This window comes from Phascolarctos cinereus, unplaced genomic scaffold (assembly GCF_003287225.1).
Source record: "Phascolarctos cinereus isolate Bilbo 61053 unplaced genomic scaffold, phaCin_HiC Scaffold_2;HRSCAF=192, whole genome shotgun sequence".
Classification (NCBI taxonomy): domain Eukaryota; kingdom Metazoa; phylum Chordata; class Mammalia; order Diprotodontia; family Phascolarctidae; genus Phascolarctos; species Phascolarctos cinereus.
The window spans coordinates 412,535,221-412,552,117 of NW_027555625.1; the positions used below are offsets into that span (position 1 = coordinate 412,535,221).

General features: G+C 41.9%; 1 protein-coding gene across 1 annotated transcript in view; it reads right to left on the reverse strand.

Moving 5' to 3' along the window:
* Window positions 1–441: 441 nt before the first annotated feature.
* The window catches only part of AFAP1L1 (actin filament associated protein 1 like 1), an 82,637-nt gene continuing 66,181 nt past the window's right edge, over window positions 442–16,897 (reverse strand). Inside the window, 4 exon segments of the mRNA XM_020969155.2 lie at window positions 442–2,426; window positions 6,176–6,298; window positions 7,418–7,551; window positions 7,554–7,595. Coding sequence (XP_020824814.1) covers window positions 2,403–2,426; window positions 6,176–6,298; window positions 7,418–7,551; window positions 7,554–7,595 — 323 coding nt within the window. The 3' untranslated portion in view covers window positions 442–2,402.

Sequence of the window (16,897 nt, forward strand, 5' to 3'; positions counted from 1 at the left end):
AGTCTCTGAGCTCCAGTTTTCTTCGTTATCAAATGGGGATAACATCTTTTGTTTATCTCATAGGATTGGTGTGAGGATCCAATGAAATGAGGTACTTGAAAAACGACTCTTAAGGGATACTTCTCCACTAGATTGTAAACCTCTCAGGCCAGGGATTGTCTTATCTAGACTCATAAAATGTTGCTTTAAAAGATGTGGAAGACCAATTAGTCTAATCTCTTTATTTGACAGATGAATTGGCTGCTTCAGAGATAAAATGAGTTGTCTCCAAATCTAATACTCTTTTCAACACAAACCTTGTCTCTTTCTAGCTTAGCAGACCACAGTGCCCGTAAACAGTAGGCACTTGATAAATGTGTGCTGAATTTGAAACTGTAGGGTCCTAGGTAACTTTCCAAGACTATTTAAAACACTCTAGGAAGATTGCTGACTCCATGGTGGTGAAGTTACATAGTTTTACCTTTATTGGAGGAAAACATGACACAGACCTTTAAAGTGCATACAGTTTTTAAACAGCAACTTGTGGCACAGTATGCATGATAGCTCAACATCTAAGGTCCCCAGTTCCCCAGTGTGCTTATGTTCACTCAGCAGGGCTTCCTTTGGCCTTTGGCAATGGATTTTTTTACATAAAAGGTGAGAAAGGTAAAGGGGAGGAGCCCTTTTCCCTGGTGAGCTACACATCAAGATGAAGGAAGAGAAATCTTGAGTACCTAGATTTCTCTTAACTCATTTCAAGCATATTTCTATTCCCATACACAGCAGATTAACTGGCAGATGCCTCCGAGGCATCATGTAGAGGAGATGGAGGGTGTTAGAATAGAGTCCCAGGGAAGACTGCATCTGCACATTTGCTACATAAAACACCTGCATCCCTGGCTCATATCTTCCTATGGAATATATACATTCACAGGATTTTGAGCACGAAGCGACTTATTTAATCCAAACCCCTTATTTTCCATTTTATAAAGCTTGCAGACTTGAGTGTCTTGCCCAAAGTCATACAGGTTGTAAGTTGCAGGGCTGAAATATAATAATAATAATAGCTTATATTTCCATAGCACTTCAACATTTCCAAAACGCTTTACGTACATCATCTCATTTGATTGTCACAAAAGCCCTGTGAGGTAGGTGCTGTTATTGTCCCAACTTTGAAGATGAGGAGACTGAGGCTCAGTCACAGTAAGTGATTGCCCTAGGGACCCCATACTTTCTAAGTGACTGAGGCAGATCCTCTGACCGTAGATCCTGTGTTCTTTCGGATATCACAATGCCTGTTTATGAGCAGGTATCTGCTTATGAGTGTGCTATTAGCATGGTAACCTTGTGTCTGTGTGCATCATTCTCCTTGGGGTTGGCCTGGGCACAATATGTACCTTAAAACACCCTAGTTGCACAAGTTTTTACCACTTCAGATCTTTGCTTTCATGTCAATCAGATTTAGCTGATGACATGCACAGCAGACACTATTGATGGCTAGTTGTCCTGGACAATTCCACAGAGGAAATAGATGAAGGGTCACAGGATTCACATTCTGCATAGCTTCAGCCCAAGTTTAAACAAGTAGCTATTATCCCAGTCATCGCCCAGTACAACCTTGTGGTGTGGAGGTGACCCTGGCTGGGACCTTCAAGGCTATGGTAGCACATCTCTAGCAAGGCCCCAGAATGCTGGAAAGACTTCAAGCCCAGGTCTGGTAAGGAAGATGCACTGTCTGAAGATCAGCTGAACTAAGTGTGGAGAAGCTTATCACCAAAAAGGAGGCCACAAAAAAAAAAGTTTTCGAAGGCCATAGTCACTGATGAACATCGATAAAATAGAGGGGATTGTTCAAGCCATGAAATCACAGATCTGTGGCAGTACAGAGGATCCTCTTCATATTCAGGCTCAGACTGGCTTGAAGTAGCTACCAGGGCCCCAGGAACCCTTTACAGTGTCATAAGAGGAGCTTCTCCTTACTACAGTATCCCATATACTTTATTGTTTCCTTATGTCATTTCATAGATAAGAAGCAGGATGCTGAGAGTCAAATAAAGGTGATTATTCACCAGTTCCTTGTTTCGTTAGATGAAAAAATGGCCAATCCAGTTTGTCCAGAGATACTGTGTTACCTAACAGTCTTCTCGCTCCAATCTCCATTTTCACCCCCCACCCCCAAAGTCCCAAATGTCTTCCTTATTTCATCACTAGCATACCTACCACTTCCCCCCTCCCTGTACCCCTATGGCAAAGTGCCTCCTCCCTTTCCTTGCCTTTCCCCCTCCCCCCAACACAGAAAATGAAGGTAGTCTGCATGTGTTCCCAAACAGTGTTACTTTTCTCTGGCTCTTCAGGAAAAGGGGGCTGAAAGAATGGGCTGGAGAAGCTGGTATCTCCCAGAGGATATATTTCTCATGGTCCTCTTAGGTTTTCTTCATTTCCCATTCCTGCAAAGCAGAAAGACAAATAAGCAGATTTTACTGAACGGTGTTTGAGGTGAATGAAGAACATACAGACCATCACCTTTATTGGATAATTCCCTTAGATGAGTGGCCACTCTAATTCTACCCCCAGAGGTCAGAGGGCAGAAAAGAAAGGAGCTGTGTCTAGGTGAGACCCCAAAACATGTAGTGGCTAGCTTTACTAAACGGATGAGGGAAGGAAGGCCCAAGGGCCCTATTACAGAAGCTGTAAGAGAATTACAGCATTTGAGGTGACCTCCAATCTCATGCAATCTAACCTCCCGCATTTCACAGTGGAGATACCTGGGGCCCAGAAAGCAGGGACGTAATAACCACATAATTACAGAAGCTGAGAGTTAGGAAAGACTTCAAAGGTTATTTAGGCTAACTATATATAAATCGTGGTCCCGTCTACAACACCCCTGGCAAGTGGCCATTGTTCTCCCTAAGCATTTATTATGTAGATGACTTATTATTACTTTAAGGAGGAATCACAAGTAGGCCCCAAGGTACAGGGCCAATAGTGAGGATTATATGCCAATGTTGTAATAACAAAAATGATACTAGTTCATATTTTTTAAGTGATTAATGGTTTATAAAGTACTTTCACAGTCATTATCATACTTGAACCTCAGAACAAGCTTGTAGAATTGATAGTTTAAATATAATTGTTCACATTTTACAGAAGAGGAAACTAAGACCCAAGAGAAGGGAAATTATTTGCCAGGGCCACACAGCTACCAAGCACCAGAACTGGGACTGGGACCCAGGTTCTCTGCAGACAGACAACATGATGCAGCAGAAGGAACATGGGATTTCGAGGTGGAAGACCTAGACTGAATCATATGCTACTTCCAGACTAATCTCTGCAAAATGCCTGACCTTCAGTTTCTTCTACTATAAAATAGAGATGATAATAATGCTAAGACTCCTTACCTCATAGGATTTGAAAAATAGAATAAAAAAATAGAATAGTGACCTTCCTGAGGTAGGTGTTTTTTTGTTTTTGTTTTTGCCAGAAATATTAATTCCACAGAATCACAGAATTATAGAGAGAGACTTTAAAAGGCATCTAGTACAATACGTACCTAAAAAAGCATTCCCTCTGTGACAGGAAGATGACACTTACGAGGCTATTATGACAGTCCTGTGGATGGTAATAAGGCCCTGGTCTAGGATAACAACTGTGGGGAGTGGGTATGAAAGAAGAGGAGGTGGGCTTGAAAGATACTACAGAGGTCACTAGGTTCTCCTCTAAAGTCCTGCTCTAATGGCTCCTTATGGTGCAGAGGTGACCGTGGATTCTCAAAAAGCCAGAGAGCACAAACTCGAGCAGATCCTGACAAACTGAAAAGGCTTGAAGTAGGAACCTAGTAAGGGACTATATTTAGGACTTATACTTAGGACCGGTGAATGCAAAGACATTGATTATTAGGTTGGATCCAGGGTGCTTTGGCTTTTTGTGTCTGTCACAGCAACCCTCAAAGATCATTGTCGAAGTTACAGGGAGCTGCAATCTCGTGGTATAAGCGAGGGAGTACCATAACTCTAAAGAAATCACAGATTCTTGAAATATTGAAGTAAGGCTCAACAGTACCCTAAGACTCTAACAGAATCACCTAACTTAGAACTAGAAATATATCATTTGGTCGGACAACTATGTGGCCCAGTGGATAAAGTGCTAGACAAGAAGACTTCAGTTCAACTCCAGCCTTGGACACTTACTAGATGTGTGACCTCGGGGCAGATCATTTAAACTCTATGTGCCTCAGTTTTCTTATTTGCAAAATGAGAATAATAACAGCACTAACATTGCAGGTCTGTTTGTAATGATAGAGGAGATAATACTGCTAAAGTGTTTTGCAGACCTTAAAATGCTCTATGAAGTGTTATATGAATGTTAGCTATTATTATTAACCTAACCCCTCATTTTAGAGATGAAGAAACTGAGAGCTAGAGAAGATTAAGGACTTGCCCAAATGAACTAAAGTAATAATGGTGTTCTTTGACACCAACTAATAAGACTCGTGAGCATGTATATAGAACTTTAAGGTCTGCAGAGTACTTTACATACATTATCTCATTTGATCCTCTCAACAATTCTGGAATGTAGGTGCTATTATTATCCCAATTTTATAGATGAGGAAACTGAGGCAAATAGAGGTTAAGTGACTCGCTCAGAGTCACACAGCTACTAAATGACTGAGGTGATATTTGAACTTGTGTCTTAATTCCACTGCACCATCTAACTGCCCAGCCCCTTTGACGCTTATGATAAAAAATGCTTTGTCCTCAACAAGCGATTGGTTGTTCTCTAAAACCCTGACAAAAATGATTGTTATCTCCTTGAGGGCAGGGCCCTGTCTTTGCCTTTGGACCCTCAGCAATTAGAACACATAGTATTCACTTCATAAATGCTCGTTGATTGACCAGCAGCTGTGTTTGAAGTGAAACAGTGAGCGACTGACCAAGATCATTCTGGGCCAGAGCTTAATGAGGAACACCTCAAATGAGAACTGTCCCTGGCCAACAGATGCCCTGTTCGTGACTGATAAAATTATGGATGAGAGAAATGGCCAGACTAAAATAATGGTCCTAATGATTCAATTCCACCTTGGAAAAAGTAGAATGCCTCAGGAATCTGTGCTTGGCCCTGTACTATTTAACATTTTAATCAGTCACTCGGATAAAGGCATGGAGAGTGTGCTAATTAAATTTGTGAATAAGCCACAGCATGGAGAAAAGGCTGACACACTTGATGATGGGAGTCAGGGTCCACAAAAATTGTGACAGGTTAGAATCCAGGACTGAATTTAACATTGTGAAATTCAACAGGGATAAAATGTAAAAGGGGCTCCAAAAACCAACTTCGCAAATACAAGATGAGGGAGCCATAATTAGACAGCAGTATGTCTGAACAAGGTCTAGAGATTCAATGTATTGCAAGCATTATGATTCACTGGTATGATATGTCACTATGGTAGTCAGAAAAGTCAATGTGACTTTGAGCTGCCTTTAAATAAACAGCTTTCTCTAAATTCCTCAGAAATAATGAGGTGATAGACCCTCTATATTCTACTCTGTTCAGTGCCAGGGATGCTGGAACCAGCTCATCTTAGGGGTGGAGAGCTGATTGCTAAATTTTCAGTGTGAGCATTTACACTTTGGAAACCAGCAAATGCTATGAATTAGGGCTTGATTTATTCTTCTGTTGATTGTCTAGATTTAAGAAAGTGAAGGAAAAAATGTTAATAATGCAGATTGAACTTAAAAGTGTGCTCTGCATTTTTAGAGAGCCAGTTTTTAAACATTGACTAGCACATCCCTGGGTCAGACCAGTGCCAGGGTATTATGTTCAGTTCTCCAACTGCAGTTTAAAAGGACATCATTAAGCTAAAGGACATCCATCCCCTCCCCCCCCTTTTGTATTCCCTGTTTCTAGCCTAATATTTGAACTGCATCTAAACGGAGAGTCAATAGGGATCAGAATGAAGGCCTTAGGGACTCTCTGATGAATCAAGAGATCTGTAAGGGCATTTAGCTATTATATGGAGGAGGAAATTCAGACCCAGAGATGAAAAGGGACTAGCCCAAAGTAACATAGCAAGGTGGTGGCAGAGCCAGGATTAGATACCCTGGTCTCCTCTTATGGCTTCCTTTCTAATTCCTGGCTGTGTTTAGGTGTGGCAAGGTATTGTGGCAGCTGAATTCTGTGTAAGGTGCTGTTCCTATACCTTGGCCTTCTGGAGTACTTTCCCTTTGCTGGAAACATTGATAGATGGGCTCCTCTTTCTCAGTTCCGATGTACAGTTGACAGGAGGAGAGGGTTCTAGGCAGGGAGGCTTATTTGCTGTGTCCTAGGGAGAGCAACAGAGATGAAGTTTAGGATTCTGAAGAAAGCTGCCTTACCTGATATTAACAAAGAGGCAAGGAGAACATGAGCCTACTGTGAGCTGGGCTACTGCAGATCTCTCACCTCTGTGCATTTGTCCATCCCCCCTGGCTACCAACCCTTCCTTGCCCCCATCCCCACCCCTTACACAACAACACAACACATACTTTAACCTGGTGAATTCTTTCACTTCGTAGGACCGAGGGAAAGCCCTCGAAAATCATGGAGTCCAACTTGCTTATTTTACCTGAAAATTGAGGCCCTGAGAGTTTAAGGACCTTGTTTAAGGCCCAGCTTAGGTGCCATCTCCTCCATGAAGCCTTCCTCGATTCCTTTAGCTAGAAGTGATCTCTCTTCCTCACATCTGTTTTCTCTTTCCATTTAACCTCTCCCTAGGAACTTAGTGCATTTCAACTTGTTAATTTGTAGCATGGGACAGTCAAAAGAACATGGACTCGAAATCAGGACACCTAGTTCCACTCCTCCTTTTAATGCTGCCTGGACTGGACAAGGGAGTGTGGTGTAGTGGGTATGGCCCTGGATTGTAAGTCAGAAGACCAGGGTTCAGATCTAAGCTGTGACACTTACTGCCTGCATGACCCCTTTACTTTGGGCCTTGGTTTCCTCACCTATTAAATGGGAAGATTGGGCTAGATGCTCTTTAAGGCCCCTTCTAGTTCTACAATCCCATGTCATTTCATTCTCTAAGCTTTGGCTTCTTCACCTGTAAGCTGAAGATAATAATGGTTAAACTATTCACCTTACAGAGATTCTGCAAAGAAAGCACTATAAACCACAAAATAGTATACATTTGTGAAATATAATATCTCATTGCCGCTACAAGAAAGAAAACTCTTTAAAGGTAGAAACTGTATCTTGCTTTATCTTTGTGTTCTAGATTCCTACCAGAGGTGCTTGCTGAATTGTAGTCAGCTGAATCAGAAGCTGGTAGGGTTTCTGAGACATGCAATCAAGGTTGCTCTTTTCCATCTCCCAGCACCCCAAACAGGGATTCCAGCCTGAAGAGATAGCCACAGCACATGTGGGGGGGGGGAGAACATGGGAAGGAAAAATGGATACTCACTCCAGTCTTGGATTGGCCGGTCACAGTAAGACCAAGAGCTGGTCCTCCTGCCAGGGACTGCTTCAGGCTCTCCTGCACGGCCACAAGCTGGAGCTCTAGGTCGATCCTCCGCTCCTCCTTCTCCCGGCACCGGCCTCCAGCATCACTAGTTTCTCTTCTAGATCCTTTAATCTTGTCCCTGTTTCCAAGGAGCACAAAGCAGTTCATCTTTTTTCTATTGGGGACAGTCTCAAATCATCATGGGGTCAAGTTAGACCTCAACAACTGTCTCATTCCCAGTTCTAGGTGCCATGGTGTAGGTAGGACATTGGCAAGTAATAACAAGTAATAATTTGACATGAAGTAGGGCAATGGATGGAAAACATTTTAGTAAAATTCTGATTGTGAATTAAGAAGATTTTTATGGCAATATGTGTAGGATAGATCACACAGAGGAAAGACTGAGATGAGGAGACTGGTTAGTGTTGTGCTGTCCAGTGGCCATTCTGAAATCAATCCCAACTGTTCCCACAATCCTAATGAGATACACAAGATAGAATGTGCTCTTATATCTCATTTGTTAGCTATCGATAGAAACAGATAGGTACATATGAAGTATACATATGTATATATATATATATATATATATATATATATATATATATATATATTTACTTATGCAGAGGGAGAGAGTTATTTTCACAACAACCCTGTGAAGTACTTGCTACAGGCATTATTAGCTTCATTTTACAGATAAAGCAGGGTCAGAGCAGTTAAAAAAGCTTGCCCAAAATAACACCAACAGCAAGATTAGAATCCAGCTCTCTCTTGCCACTACACTGTACTCTGTCTAGAGGAAAATGATCAGGATGATGAAAGGGCCTCAATGCCATGGCATGTGAAAAGTGGTTGAAGGAACTAGAGTGTTCAGTCTGGGGAGAAGATTTAATGTCTCTCTTATTGGATGACTGTGATCAAATGACTGTCCAGGGAAAGAGGGATCAGACTGGTTCTCTTTGGCCCCAGGAAAAAGACTAGTGGGTGGAATCACAGAGAGGCAGATACTCCCTTTTCTATAAGGAAAAACATTAATTTGAGCTAGTCAACAATGGGATGGGTTACATTATAAGGTAGTGAGCTCCTCAAGGAGGGGTTCAAGCAGAGGCTGCATAACCATTTGTCAGAGATATTAGTAGGAAGATTCCTTCTCTGGAATGGCTCAGATTAGATGGCCTCAGGGATTTCATGAAAATGTAAACAGAAGGGCAGTGCGGTGGAGTGGAAAGAATATTGGACTTGGAGTCAGACAACCGGAGTTTTAATCTTGTTGTTTATATGTAATATCTGAGTGATTTTGAGCAAGTCACTTATAAAAATCTGCCTCAGATTCCTCATCTCTAAAATGAGGAATTTGGACTACAGTTCTAACATTTGTTCAAGCTTTATATCAATGACCTTTGATGGCAAAGACTCCTTAGTACCTAGCATAATGCTTTGCACATAGTAGGGCTTTAGTAGATGGTGAATTGAGGTGACTGTGGCTTTGCCCCCTCTCTTTCTTCCTTCCTCCTTTCCTTTCTCTCTCTCTCTCTCTCTCTCTCTCTCTCGCACACACACACACACACACACACACACACACACACACATACACTCACACATACATATTTGTTTATATCACTCTATCTATCTATCAATCTATCTATATTTTACATAAGAGGTATAATTTCAGATTCTGTCTGGTACAGTTTATTTGGATTGTGGGGGCAGCTAGGCATAATTCTGGTGTGGCCCACTGGGCAGCCTCCCACTAACCAGTCTTCCCTTTATCTAATCTATCCTGCCCACACTGACATTTTAATATTCGAAATTCAGAATTCTGACCATATCATTCTACCCAGCTCAGAAACCTTCATTGGCTCTTTATTTTCTATAAGGACATGCAAACTCCTTATCCTGGCTTCTAAGGCCTAGTTTTAACCTACTTTCTCTTACCCTATATACTCCTTTCCGCCTAAACTGGACTACTAACTATTCCCAGACCTGGCCTTGCCTGTTTCTGCCTCTATGCATTTGTGACAACTGTCCCTTAGGAGTTCTAGAAGAACCTCTCATCACATCTCTGCCTACTGAACTTTCTGTTTTGCCTCTCCTATGTACTTAATCCCATTCTAATTATCATTTCCCCGAGCTCCTATTTGACTAAATTCCTCCAGGGCATAGTCCATGAACTTTTTCAACTTTGTATCCCCAGTATCTAGCATAGTGTTTAGTGCATTAGGTGCTGAATAAATTATTATTCTATTAAAATTAACTTTTCCTCAATTGGTTGTGTCATTTCTGTCTAAATTTTGGACATCTCAGGTCATCCAGGGCCAGATCAGCATAAGCCACCCTTCTGTAAGATGCAACCAGCTGTTTCCCTTCCTTCCTCCACCTTGAGGTTTTCAGCCATTCAGATATCATAGGGTTATAGATCTCAGGCTCAAGAGCACCCCAGAAGCCAGCTAGCCTAATTTTACAGATGAGGCATACAAGATCAAGAAGAGTTAAAGCACAAGTAGTACACAGCAGAGTCAAGCTGGAATCGTGTCCTGGGGCTCTTAATTTTACTGTTTTTCCACTGCACTGTGCTGATGCTCCAAATTTCATAATAAAGAAAACAGCCTCTGAGAGCCAGAGCATTATATTACTCTCCTATGTGTGAATGCCCATCCTGCCTAAAATAGTGAAGGGGAGACAAGAAATCCTCACTTTAACCACTAGGTGGCACCAGCTCATGACACCATAAGACTGGAATATGATTGGAGCTGCTTTAAAAACATAATGTTCAAAATGAACAGGATGAAAGTCATCTTGTTCTCTCCCCTGGCCTGGCACTCTCTGAAGTATCGTGTTAAATTAATAAAGCCACACTTTAATGAGGATATTCTTGCTCCTCCTTCATTTTCGAAGAGGACCAGCGATATCATGAAGATGATATCTTGACTTGATCTTGAATTGGGTTCAAGTGAGGCAGAGCATCCCAAAGTGGTCAGGCTCCCTCTCTTGTCTAGAGCCCTCAAAGTCCAGTGGCAAGACAAAAGGTAAGATGCCTGGAGATGGCCCACAATGCAGTGGGTGACCTTGGCCTTTCTCTCTCTCTCTCTCTCTTTTTTGGTTAGGCAATAGGGTTAAGTGACTCACCCAAGGGTCACGCAGCTAGTGTTATGTGTCTGAGGACGGATTTGAACTCAGGTCCTCCTGAACGCAGGGCTGGTGCTCTATCCACTGCACCACCTAGCTGACCCTGGCCTTTCTCTTAATGAAGATATTGACAAACTATTGCAGCTAGAAGAAGGTGACCAGAACAGTGAGGGGGTTATCAACCATTCCTTACCAGGATGGGTTAAAGGAATTGAAAAACTAGGGATGTTTGGCCTGGATGACAGATTGGCCAGTTTAGGGGGGAGGGTGGGGATGGAGGTGGAGAGTTATAGAAGCTGCCTTCATGTATTTGATGGCTTATCATATAGAAGAGGGGTTAGAGTTGTTCTGCTTGGGCTTAGAGACTACGTAAGAAAGTAGCAGAGAGGCTGATTTAAGCTTGATATATAGCAGGAAAAACTTCCCAACAATTAGAGTGTCTCAAAGTGGAATGGGCTCCCTCAGGAACAAGTCAGTTTCCCATCATAGAATCATAGACTTAGAATTGAAAGGGTCAGGGTCATCTAGTCCAACCCCTTCATTTTATAGATTAAGGAACTAAGGCACAGAAAGACTTGCTCAAGGTCACTCAGATTATAAAAAGGCAGTGCTGTGGGATTCAGAATCTTACCCCCTGCCTCTGAATCCAGAACTCCAGAATTCCACTTTGCACCATTATCTCATCACTGGAGGACTTCAAGTGGCGGCTAGATAACCACTGGTCAGACACACTGTATAGGGGAATCCCTAAATAGATTTCGGTTAGGCTGGATCTTCTCCAGGAGTAATTAATCTATCAATCTATCAACAACCGTTATGAAGCACAAAGCACATGCCAGGCATTCTACTAGGCACTAGGGATACAAAAATTAAAGGAAAATCAGTCCCTACTCTCAAGGAGCCAACAGTATACTGAGAGAGACAACATATACAGATGTACAGGGTAATGTTTAATGGGAGGACATTTACAGCTGGGGACATCAGGAAAGGACTCATGAAAAGAAAGGCTGTTCTTGAGTGGAATATTTGAAGGAAATTAGGTACTCTAAAGAGATAGAAGTGAAAGGGAATCCATTCCAGGGAAGAAATGTGCAAAGGCACTGAGATGGGAGATTCAGTGCCATGTAGGAGGAATAACAAGAATGCTAATCTTGCTAGACTGAGGTATGTGCAGGAAAGCAATGTAAATAGGCTGGAAAAGGAGGTTGGAGCAAAGTTCTAAAGGAAGGGTCTTCGATGCCAAACAAAGGAGTTTATATTTGATCCTGGAAATAAGGGTGAGCCACTGGAGTTGATTGAGTAGGGGGTGTCATGATCAGATTTATACTTTAAGAAAGTCAGTTTGGCAGTTGTGTGAAGGATGAATTTCAGGAGTCCATTTTCATTCCGAGATTCTGTGGATCTGGGACCTGACCCAGAAGAGCGAAAGGAAATTAGCCATTTGGCAAGAAGAAAGAAGAGACACACCTTCTACCCAAGACAGGGAGCCAAGAACAGCAAGTCCTATCTAGGACATACAGAAGTGGGAGGAAAAAAGACAAAAAAAGCTAATCTTGCTTATAGGGAAATATGGTGTGTAAGTCGTAGGAAGGCTGATGTGCTAGACAGCCAGGTGGTCAGTATATCTTAGGAAAAAAGACAGTCCACTGCCAATTTTAAGAGTAATAGCTAGACCCACAGGCCTGGCATCAGGAAGACTCAATTTTCTGAGTTCAAATCCAGCCTCAGACACTGTGTGACCCTGAGCAAGTCAAGTAACCCTGTTAGCCTCAATTCCTCATCCATAAAATGAGCTGGAAAAGGAAAGGCAAACGACTCCAGTTTCTTTGCCAAGAAAACTCCAAATAAGGTCATGAAGTGTGGGACCCAACTGAATAACTAAACAACCACAAAGCCAGGACCACAGATGAGTTAGAACATCTTCTAATGCTCAAGTATACATTTTAATTTAGCAGAGGCTTTAGAGATGTATTACTTAGGTCAGAGAGACCCTAGGTTCACATGGTAGCCCATCTGATTTTCAGAGAGATAGAGACCAGACCTGTAATTTCAAATAGGGCTTATCTGTAGAAAAATCTTAAGACTCTCAGAGTTGAAAAGAATCTCAGAAGGTAGCAATAGAAAGAGATACAGAGGAGCAGTTAGGTGGTATAGTAGATAGATAGAGCTCTAGCCTTGGAGTCAGGAGGACCTGAGTTCAAATCTGGCCTCAGACACTTGACACTTACCAGCTGTGTGACACTGGGGCGAGTCACTTAACCCGATTGCCTCCCAAATAGCAAAAAGAGAGAGAGAGAGAGAGACAGACAGACAGACAGACAGACAGAGTGAGACCTGGGTTCAAATCCTGAATCTGCTATTTACTAGTTATGATTTTGGGTAAGTCTCTTTATCTCTTTAAATCTTGGTTTCTTCAAATGTAAATGGGAGATATGTGTGTTGTCTACATCAGAGTTGTAGGGAGGAAAAAGCTTTGTGAACCTTAAAATGTGAATTAGTATTATTATCCCTGATAGGACATTATATAGCTTCCACTTGAAGACTTCCAATGATGGGGAAATTATTACCTTTTGAAGCAATCTGGACCATGTGGGATGGCTGGCCCCAGTTGTTAGGAATATTTTCTTTACACTGAGCTGAAATCCTTTCAACTTCACATACTGCCATTTCATATACCCATCCAATCCCCCCACTCCCCACTCCCACCCAAACAAACAAATTCAACTTTGATCCAAGTTTTAGAAAAATCTATAATCCTTCCCCCAGCAATCATTCAGATTCAGATCTAGAAGATAACTATGTTCATCCCAACCCATCTTCATTTAATAAAGCTAAACATCCCTAGTTCTTTCAGCTGAATTTCATAAGATTCCCTTACCATCCTGGTTATTCTTCCCTATATACCTTTCAGCTTATCAATGTCCTTCCTAAAATGTGATACCCAGAATCTGCCTCCTTAAAATCATCACCCATTGATTCTGCTTCTATTTTCCACAGCTACACATAATAAGTCTAATCCCTTAGATTTGAAGAAGTGGAGTGTGCAATAAATTTTAAGTCAGAGGTCCTGTGTTTTATTCTCTGATGAATCCCTATGTAGCCTTGAGCAAGTCACTTAGTAGCTTGGGGCATCAGTTTACTCACCTGAAAAATGAAGGGGTCAGATTAGCTCATCACTAAGGTACCTCCTACTCTACAATTTATAATTATAAAGTTTAACCAGTTGAAAAAAGAACTTCTGTTTTTTCTATCTCATGCATATACAGAAAACATGTGTTGGATAGTTGATAGAGATATTGGAAGCACAAGCAGCAGGGGAGCACTGTTTGAAAATATAAAGTAAAAGCAATACGCAAAAGTGAGAAGCCATTGTAAACTGATCCAACCATTCTGGAGAGCAGTTTGGAACTATGCCCAAAAGGTTATAAAACTATGCATTACCCTTTGACCCAGCAATACCACCTCTAGGGCTGTATCCCAAAGAGACCATACAAATGGGAAAAGGACCCACAGGTACAAAAGTATTCATAGCAGCTCTTTCTGTGGTGGCAAAGAATTGGAAATTGAGAAGATGCCATCAATTGGGGAATGGCTGAGCAAGTTGTGGTATATGAATATAATGGAATACTATTTTTCCATAAGAAATGATGAGTAGGCAGACTTTAGAAAAACCTGGAAAGACATGTATGGTCTGATGCTGAGTGAAGTGAGCAGACCCAGAAGAACATTGTACGTAGTAACAGCAACATCGTGCCATGACTAACTTTGATAGACTTACCTCCTAGCCATGCAAGCATCTAAGATAACTCTAAAAGACTCATGATGGGAAATGCTATCCACATCCAGAAAAAGAACTATGGAGTCTGAATGCAAATCAAAGCATACTATTTGCTCTTTTTTGTTTGTTTCTTCTTTCTCATGATTCCTCCCATTAGTTCTAATTTTTCTTTACAACACGACTAATGTGAAAATATGTTTAATATGAAGGTATATGTCAAGCTTATAACAGATTGCATGTCATCTTGGGGTGGGGTGAGGGGAGGAAAATTTGGAACTCAAAAGCTTATGGAAGTGAATGTTGGAAAACTAAAAATAAATAAATAAAACTATAAAAAAAGAGGAGCCCAGGATATCTCACTGAGGCCAAGACTAGAGATCTAATTGGGTTTTGGCTGCTAGGTCCCAAGTAGGAATCTGGGGAGCTCTGGCAGAGGGTGGAGAAGGTGTAAGAGCTACATTTCTGACAGTTTCCAGTAGTGGAAGGGAGCCACCTTCAGTTGTTTGGATTGGCTCAAACACTGGTGGAACAGAGATATCCTGAGCCCCAGAAGTTATCAGGCTGACTTTTAGAGAACCCAGGCACATCTAGATACAAGAAGAGGTTTTCTGGACAAAGTTAGAGTGGAGATACTTAACTAGAACATTTTCTCCTAAGCTATGAACTTTGAATCAGTAAGCCCTGGCCCTAGCACTTAATATCTACGTGACCTTGAGCAAGTCCCTTCTCTCTAAGCCTCAGTTTCCTCATCTGTAAAATCTAGGAACAGTAACCACCTCATGGGATTGTTGTTAAGATGACATGTGTAATGTCCATAAAGTACTATGAAAACCTGAAAATGCTACATCTGTTACCCTTCATCCCTCAAATATTCTCACAGCCATTTCCCTAAGGCTCTGCCTTAACTTTCTTGCCTTTCCAATCCTAATCCTATAATTCACTTGTTCAATGTTATAGTCATTTATGCCTTGCCAAATCCTAACCTTTGATTACTCGTATAATCTGTTTCTTCTGCTCCTACTCACCTTTTGCTCAACAGTGCTAGAGGAGCTCACAAAAACGTGCTGATGAGTTCACTACGAATACATCATCTAATTTCAATTGGGCCCTCAACTCAGTAAAGCAATCCTGTTACTCCCCCTCAATTGATTCTGGCTCCTCATAGCAGCTGTTCTAAACTTTCTCTTCTCTTCTCAAGCCTCCCACAGCACTCGCTCTTCCTACAGTTTCAAAAGATGTGGTGGACTCATACTCCACCAAGATGTCTCACCCTGAGCTCTCTCTTCTCCCTTATGCTACATCTCGAAACTTCCTAAAATCACTTCTCATTTTCTCCTCCTTTACTTCAGTCTCTTGTAAAGAGATGGCACTTCTCACCAAGGCAGACCCTTCAACTCATACCTCTGATCCCATCTCCTTTAATTTCCTGCGGCTGATTTCCCCCCTTTTTTTGTCCCCTACTGGCTCATTCTCTGCTACCTACAAACATGCCCAGGTTTCCTCTATTCTTTAAAAAACAAAATCTTCACTAGACCCTGGCAGTCCTTCAAGCTATTGCATTTTATCTCTTTCTCAGCTGAACTCCTAGAAAAAAAAAGCTAAGTATACTGCCTCTTTTTACTCAATTTGAAACGGCTTTATCCATCATTATCAACGATCTCATAATTGCTAAGTTACGGCAATCTGCTGATCTTTTCTCAATTCTCATCCTTCTCACCACATCTGCTGAATTTCACACTGGTGACCACTGTCTCCTCCTAGAGGTTATCTCCTTTGAGTGTTTGTAACACTACTTTCTCCAGGGATTCCTCCTGCCTCTCTAACCACTCTTTTCCCACATCCTGTCTTGGCTCATCAGACATATCCTGTACCACCTAATTTTGGGTGCTCCCCAAGTCTCTGTTCTGGGCCCTCCTCTCCTCCTTCTATACTCCCTCATTGATCTCATCAACTCCTGTGGGTTTAATTATCATCTCCATGCAGGTGAATCCCAGATCCAAGTATTCAACCCCATCTCTTTTCTGCATTCCTCTCCCACCTCACCTCACCTCACATATTCAGTCACTTACCAGAGTTAGTTGTTTCTACCTCCACAACATCTCTAATACTTGCCCCCTTCTTTCTACTCTCAAAACTACTATCTCAGCTCAGACTCTCATCACCTCTCACTATTGCAATGGCCTTCTACTGGGTTCTCTCCCTCAAGTGTCTCTCCTTCCCAATCCACTCTCCCTACAGCTGCCAAAGTGACATAGGTCTGTCCATGCTCTCTCCCACTCAATAAACTCAAGCAGCTTCTTATTACTTCCAGAATTAAATACAAATGCCTCTGTTTGGCATTTAAAACCTGTTGCAAACTATCTCCAGCCTATTGTTTGAACCTTATTATACATTGCTCCCCTTAACATGCTCTTCAGTCTACCTAATCTGGCTGTCTCTCTGTTCCTCACATATGCCACTCCATCCCCCAGCTCCATGCCCAGAACACTGGCTGTCTCCCTTCAGGGCCCCTCCTCTCCCTTCCCAAATTCTCCGTGCCT